We start from the raw sequence: 7840 nt of genomic DNA, 5'->3' as shown, positions 1-7840 counted from the left end.
ACAAGAAGAACTTTTATTGACACCTCTTCAATAGAAATAACATCTATTCCCAAAAATCTTCATTTTATTAAGTTTTTATTTTAATAAAAAGCAAGCAAAAATAGCCAACATTGGAATGTTAGGTTGAAATTTGAGGCTACAATGTGAAAGACTCACCTTTTCCTCCAAATAAACTCATGTTTATGAGGGAAGACCATGCGGTAAAAATGTCTGCATTCTTTACATGCTTTTTGGAGCATGTGCAAGAAGAGGAGGATTTATCCCGCGTGTCGGTAAGGCAGAATGAATGAGGCTTGTTTGCAACTAACAACATAAAGTAAATAATCAGAGAATTTCAGGCCTTTATTCTACTCAGGAAAGTTTTTCTCCCAGTTTAGAATCTAAACATTTATGTCCTAAATTGCATACTATAAGACTTGAAATAGCCTATAATTGTGGTTGCAACAGCACTGTGCATAAATACTTCACTGTTCTTTTTTTTTCTAATGATGGTTTGAGGAGAGAATGAGTTAGAGATCATCCAGTGCTGGATTTAAGATGTTTTTTTTTTTCTTAGGACACATGAATATCCAACATTAGTGTTTCCTTCACCCACAACCAGAACTCTGCTTAGAGTTTTGGTTTTTGAGATGCAGCTGTTTCCATTTAGCCTCTAGAATGTGCTTTCATAAAACTTTAGAAACTCATCTAAATTCTCAGTGAAAACTAAATACAATATACTACATGTTCATTCCTCTGCTTTTTATGAGATTCTCAACTGTAAAAAGCTTCTTCTAGTCTATTTATATCAAGTTCAAATCTGGTGTTTACATGCAAACAAATATCTTTATAAGTTAGTTTGGTGCACAAGTGAAAAATATGCTGTTTTTCCAACGTGAACTCCTCAATGAATGACAGAAATGTGGATAAAAATGCATCAATTTTGCACTCAAAATGACATAAAGCTTCATTCACACGGCCTATGTTTACGGGCCATATCACATGACAAGGACATCAATTCCTAAACGTCTCTGGGAATTCTGGTAATAGCCACTCCTCGAGCACCAGTTTCCTTCATGTTCAGAATCATTAGTTTTTTAAATGTGTGTAAAATTACCTAACAGAAGACGAAGAAAAAAAGTAAAACTTGTGTGCTTTTTCAACAGAACTTAGTTCAATACGTTTAATATTTTATATTTTCCCCCCAAAAAATATAGTACACAATTTCTCTGTGGTGGAATTAATACAGTTCTAGTCTATTTAAATGTGAAAAGCTTTTTAAAAAAGTGTCACAAACTCTTTTGTTTGCAAGTGACTAAAAAAGCACAGAAGAGTGTAAAAACATGCTAAATTAGTATAATTTATCACCAAAAAATAAAAACTTTTAAAATTGATTAATCAAGGATTACAAAAGAAAAAAAAAACTTGTTCAATTTAATTTACTACTCAAACATCTTTAAAAAGATTTAAACAAATTAACTAAAACATAAACATAGTTAGCTTAAAGATACATTTTGGCTTCTGGATTTTGTTTTATGTGCTAAGCTAATCAATAATCTTAATATATTAATTGAATGGAATCTGTCAGGAAACTGTGGGATCTGGAACAGCTCTGATATATTGAGACATTTGTTTTTGCAGAACATATCACATAGAAAATCTTGCAGGATAACATCAACAGAGGTTGTGATGGTGCCGGATAGTAAAATGGTTGCTTGCAGATTCCTCTGCTGCATGATAACAATTATCTGGTAGAAGAAGAAGGCGACTGTGTCTGATGACACTGTGCAAAGGTCTGCCTGAGGGCAAAAAGCACACAAAAGCAGCTCTGTCAGCCTCACTCAAACAATCTGGAGCTGACAATTTATCACAAACACACACACAAAAACAGCAATATGCGCTTTAGTTTTTATTTCAATTATTACTGAGGTTTCTTTTATTTTAGGGATTATTTAACACATTTATATTAGGCTTTTTCATGCCAAAGAAAGCAATCAGAACCTTTATTGGAAAACATTTTATTTTATTGAAACACATAATTCTGCTGCTGCTTTTATTACCCATCATGCAACACAAAGGGGACCCCCATGAATGTGCATCACGTGGACAAAAAGGTGTTAAATCAAAAGGCCTGCAAGCGTCTCAGGTAGAATGCAGGCTTGTTCGGACTTCTCTCGTCTTCAAACCGTTTTAATTTAAAACATAAACTGAGGCCAACCCCAAGATAGGAAAGAATAAGGCATGTTCTCATAAAAGCGAGCAGCGAGGGCGAGACAGAACAGTACCTGCAGAATACATCCACGCAAGGAAAACAGAAATATGTGAACGTTTACATTTGCATTCAATCTTTTTTTTTGTTCATTTTTGGCATCCATCTTTTCCCAGAAATTTGGTTACAAGAAATCCCACGAATTGATAAGGCAAAAAAATCTATACATATATGTAGAAAACATGTAACACAGATAAGGCTTGAATGTTTACTCACGTGTGCATTCTGTGTTTATTCAAGGATTTAACAGAGAAAAATATAGCAAAAAATAAATCCTCAGCACTCGTTTACAGTCATTACATCCCTCTAATCTTATAACTTACATCAGAACTTCAAATTTTAAGAATGTCTGCATTATTTAAATTTAGTTCAATTAAAAGCTCAAAAAAGAAACCTTTATTTTGACAAACCATTCTTTGGAACATTAGACATTTAGATTGAACAGCAACAGGTGATTGTATCGTAGGCTGGAGTGAAAAGAGCGAATTGATTTGTTGTTTTTAAACAGCTGGCAATCAAAAAGAAGCAGAAAGTGCAAGAAGTTAGAGGAAAATATGGTCTGCAGTCTGGGTTTCAATGTATCTGAAGGGATAAACATCAGGGGAATGAGAAACAAACGAAACGCAGAGATGAATTCAATCGACACAAACAAGGAGTGGAGTGCCCGGCTGGTCAGTAGAACACCACACTCGACTTTCCTCCAGGGGGGTTTAGGACCTTGTTGTGAGAGCGAGGCTTGGGCCCCAGGTGAGGCTCGTGATTCTTCAGCATCGTCTCGTCAACAGCTGCTGAAGGTTCTTTAGGCTGTGGAGGTGCAGAGACGACTGCAGGCTCCTCCACGGGAGGCGCAGGAGCAGGAGCAGCAGCAGGAGCAGGAGCAGGAGCAGCAGCAGGAGCAGGAGCAGGAGGAGCGCTTTCTTCCTTCACTTCTGGTTGGCTGACTTCAGTTTTAGGCGCTTTTGGGGAGAAGAAAAAATAAATAAATAAAAAAAAACAGAAATTTGACTTCTCATCTGCCGCCCAAAAACGACACAATTCAAAAATAGTTGAGAAAAATGATTAAATGTAGCTTTTAAAGCCTATAGAAACATATTTCGTTTCTGCTTTTATTATCTTGAACTACATTTTTACCAGATCGGAAACAACAAATGCAAAAAAACTAAAACGTCTTCCTGAACTGGATCAAAATGAAACCAAAATGCCAAAAATGCTGATGTAAATCAGTCCAGACAGTATGCAAAAAAGAAAAGCTTGGATAAAGTCGACAAGACATCTCATGACTGAAGAATTTTCTGAATCGACACCAGCACTCCTATTGTTAAAGAACGAAGGAAAATTTGCATTTTCCAATGAAAAGATGATGTCATAGTTTGTTGAGACGAGCCAACAAAGGATTGGGAGCATCACGTGGAAGTGTGCCCATAAGACATCCGAGAGGTTTCAACGTCGCCTCAGGTGAGAGGAGTGTAGCATCTGCACTATGAGCTCAGGTCGTTTAAGGGGAGGATCCAAGGCTTAAATCTTTCATTAGTTATGTAGCATATGCTCCAGTCTAGCAGCTTCTCCTCAGAAAATGTAACTTAAGGTGTGAACATCTGCAGACAGTAATTTACCATTTATTGTAACATTATTATTTTACAAATACTGGTGTTTAAAATAAAGAATTTTCTGTTTTGAGAACAGCAACACAAAAAAAAGTAACGCAAATGTAAAAAACGTAAATGCATCATTTGCTCACCTGGTTCAGGCTCAGGTCCCACACTTAGGTTATCCTGGAGTAGAGAAAAAATAATTAATTCAAAGAGTTTTAAATGATGAGCAGGTAAAAATATATCCAGGTTCACTTGTTTATTTAACCTGGACCTAATGAAGTGACTGAAATTCTCAGGGTTTTACTTTAAAATAGCAAACAATATAGTCTAAGGTTACAATAAACAGCTGAAAAAATACTCAATCCATTCACTTTCAGTTACAGGTTTATGATAGAACAATTATTCTTGAAATTTTTATTCAGAAACATATATATATATATATATATATATATATATATATATATATATAAATTGTTCACAAATGATTTGAACTAAAAAAAATGTTGAAACTTCCAATAGTAAAATTTAAAAAAAATATGAGGAACTGATATTAGTTTTTAAAGTAAATTTTGATAAATCTTTTAAACCCATGACTCAAGAATGTATTCCTATTATTTCAATAATAATCAAGTATGTATAATATTATCATTTAATGTCTCTGGTAACAACTTTAAATGTTCAAAAAGTGAAAGTAAACCACAAACAGTCTAATGTAGAGCGTCAAAAGAAGCAAAAAAGGTACAAATACTAGAACTAAATGTGTTACAGAAAACACCAATACTCATTCTAAACTTGTCATTTAGTCACTTATTTATCTTAAATGAAATATTTTTATTTAATGCAAAGCTGTACTTAAAAAAACATGCTTTTATTATGCAAGTCAATGCTTTTCTTTTTTCCCCTTTTACTCACTGCTGTACATCTGCACAATAAATCAAAAATTCCTCATCATTGCAATATCAGCTTCTGTGATAATGTATCACAAAAGATGGCTTCAACAACGATAAATAGTTACATTAAATGTTTACACACATGGTAAAAATCTCATGGCACCATGAAGAATTTAGGGCCCTTAAAGCATTTAACCACTCAGATGGACTCCATGTTTACCAATTGAATCCAGCCCTTATATTGGATGCCTGTTTCCTATGTAGATGTGAGTCATTTGGAGAACAATTTAGGTTATATTGACTCTGTTACAGTGAAACTGAAATGATTTATTAGTTGCTTTATGTTTTGACATTTGTTCACTCGTCACCAGTCATGTCCTCATGGCAATATTGGTCACTAATATCACTAGTTTTCCACATATTGCAGGTTAAGTCAACAAAACACACACATGAACCTGACATTTTCAGAGTCTGTTAGTCTTACCAAAACATTAACCGGAATCTCAACTTTTTTGGTTTTGCCTGCATTAGTCAATATTCAGTTTCATGTGTCTTCAAACCCTTAAAAGGCTGTTTCACATTTATCTAATTTTTAAGCTTTCTGACTTGTAGAAACTAATGCACTTAGACACATTTGCAGAGACTTTTTTGAAAGGTTTACTTCGACTAAATCATGAGTATCAGGGCTTTATAAACTGCACAAGGTAAGACACAACCCAGGATAAAAAAACTCTGGGGCCACAAAATCCTCCAAACATTTATGAGAAAAAATAAACAACCCATTAGCTAATTTTATACATTTCATGTTACATGCAAATCAACTTAAAAAATTAATAATAAGCTTTTGCTTCATGGCTTACCTTTGGCTTGTTTGGGTGACTCCGAGATGAGCTTTGAAAGGGTGAACTCTCCCCAGCCCCAAATATGTTGCTGCTCGGTCCACCTGGAGGAGCAGACCTCTGTGGCTTAGCAGCAGGTTCAGGGTCACCAAATATTCCACTGCTTTTCCCACCTACAAAAGTTATTACCAATGGGTTTATGATTTGATTAAAGATGTGGGCATTGTGGAGAAGAACCTACTAAAAAAATTAATAAATAGACCTTTCAGGAATAGTCTAAGTGCATAAAAAGTCTCATGAGCCCAACAATTTAGAACAAAAGTTATTGGATTGTTTAAGAGAGGGTACTATGAAGAAAACTAGATGTTCAAAGCACAAATGTTTTTCATTAATAACGGCAGAGAAGTCATAACAACTGGAATTTGAAAATTTCAAACCATGATTAAAAGGGGTGTAACAATTAATCGCTATTCCTTCAAACCAACCAGTTCAACCCGTCTGAGGCAGAATCAGATAGACCTATATCACTAAAGAATTGCATCAAATTGAAATAAATGGATAATTGATCTTGGGATGAGACATGGTAAGTTTATTTGAATATAGCGGAGAAATGATCAAGTGCTGTCACAGGGGAAAACACACGTGATGCAGGAAACAATGATCAAGCCCTCATTACAGTCAAATGTGTGGAAACGCTTTGAATTTGCAAACGACGTGTGACCATACAATGTTAGAATGTTCTAATAATGTTCCTTTTTTTATGTAGAAAACCAACAATGGGCTGAAGTTTATTAAACTAAAGTGAATGGATTTGCCATTAATTCTTGTTTACACATATTTAATTCACACTTTATTATTTTGCAAAAAATACAAGGAATCTGGAAAACTTCAGCTGCTCTGTTCAGTAGTAGGTAATAATCTCTGAGTGAAACTGGTTGAATTTCTAGCTAAAGACTTCCTGGATCGACTTTAGGTAAGTGAATCAGATCATTTACCAAAAATCGACATGAATCGTATTGGCAACTACAAATTATTAATCCAATCGCTAAAACGAGTCGGTATACCCCTTATAATGAACCATCCCCTTCAAAAGGAAAAGCCTGACCTGGAGGGTTAGAGCGTCTTGTCACATTCTGGGGCTCCTCGGGTGCAGAAAAAACACTGGAGGCCATCTTATTTGGTCTTCTTGATGAAGCAGAATCGTCTTCATATCCACCAAATAAATTGCTGGAGCCACCGCCAGGAGGCCGCAACACCCTGAGAAAGGAAAAATAAGCGTTTAATCAATCAAAAGAGATATAAATAGAGGAAGCATTGTATTTCATCAACAAATCTCCACATACAACATGTGAAGGCAGTTGTTTTGACCCCCCAAAAAATATTAGTGACTTTAAAAATATACATCTTTCATTCTATAATTTTTATATTAAAAAAGAAAGGGTTGACAAATACTGCATAACATTTTGAAGGGATGTTGTGAACTTTTCCTTCACCTCCTGCAACGCTTACATGTAGAAGCTATTAACCTGGACACAACAATGCCGGTTAAATAAGCAAGAGGAGCATAATTGCAGGTTAGCTAAAGCCATATATAAGGAGTTATTGGTTCAAATCTACGTATTCTTTGGGATCCAAAGATTGCAATATACATGTTTTTGAGATAAATATTGTAATCGATACTTACAAGAACAAGACTGAACCCCGAGAGACAACAACTCAAGGGGCAGAACACAAAAAGAAGCTGCGACTATCCCACTTCCGCAGACAACGCCTGGCTAGCTAAGAAGCTATCCTATGGACAAAAACTTACGACAGCGCCGCTAAAGAAAAACGACCACAATTTGTATAAGAAATTGCTTTTAAATTGAGCTACTTTATTGGTAGCATGTTTAAATGTTTTACAAGAAAATGTGAAACCTTAAAATGTCCTATTCTGTTCACTCTGACACACAACATGACCAAGCGCCTGCGCGTGCAACCACAATTTGATACTTCAGGCCATTTCTCTCTGATAACCGAATCACGAGGCGTCATTCTTCACCTGGAACTTGGTTTCGCTCCTATTTCCATTCCTTGGTAGGTGTTGGTAGAAGTCATTGTAGGTTTATTTGAAGTCGTGAACTTTTTCAAGGCAACTTCTTTAATTCGCCACCTAAACGGCCAGCAAGTTCCCCCTACGTGTTTGCCCAACGAAGATCCTCAAGAATTTTAGCACGTCCCAACAGTGACGTGGATGAATGCTATTGGTCCGCGGCGAATGTGCTCTCACTG

At 35.6% G+C, this 7840-nt stretch overlaps 1 protein-coding gene across 2 annotated transcripts; it reads right to left on the bottom strand.

Moving 5' to 3' along the window:
• Positions 1–1981: 1981 nt before the first annotated feature.
• On the bottom strand, positions 1982–7791 carry jpt2 (Jupiter microtubule associated homolog 2). 2 transcript variants are annotated; one of them, XM_024272833.2, is made up of 5 exons: positions 7611–7791; positions 6675–6826; positions 5591–5673; positions 3987–4020; positions 1982–3204 (listed from the first exon to the last, which is right to left on the bottom strand). In XM_024272833.2, the coding sequence occupies exons 1-5, from the start codon at positions 7664–7666 to the stop codon at positions 2921–2923; spliced, it is 609 nt and encodes a 202-aa protein (XP_024128601.1). In that variant the 5' UTR covers positions 7667–7791; the 3' UTR covers positions 1982–2920. The 2 variants fall into 2 exon arrangements, with proteins under 2 accessions (XP_024128601.1, XP_024128600.1); XM_024272832.2 differs by having other exon boundaries at positions 5591–5742; positions 7611–7786.
• Positions 7792–7840: the final 49 nt, after the last annotated feature.

The sequence above is a fragment of the Oryzias melastigma genome, linkage group LG8 (assembly GCF_002922805.2).
Source record: "Oryzias melastigma strain HK-1 linkage group LG8, ASM292280v2, whole genome shotgun sequence".
In the NCBI taxonomy this organism is placed as follows: Eukaryota; Metazoa; Chordata; class Actinopteri; order Beloniformes; family Adrianichthyidae; genus Oryzias; species Oryzias melastigma.
This window is presented reverse-complemented; position numbering and strand designations above follow the sequence as displayed.

Excerpts from the sequence above, each read along its gene's own strand:
- jpt2 (XM_024272832.2), bottom strand. The coding sequence starts at position 7,666 with ATGACTTCTACCAACACCTACCAAGGAATGGAAATAGGAGCGAAACCA. Across the intron at positions 6,827-7,610 it reads GGAGCGAAACCAAGTTCCAG|GGTGTTGCGGCCTCCTGGCG; the intron begins GTGAAGAATGAC and ends TTCCTTTCTCAG. Across the intron at positions 4,021-5,590 it reads GTCACCCAAACAAGCCAAAG|GATAACCTAAGTGTGGGACC; the intron begins GTAAGCCATGAA and ends TCTCTACTCCAG.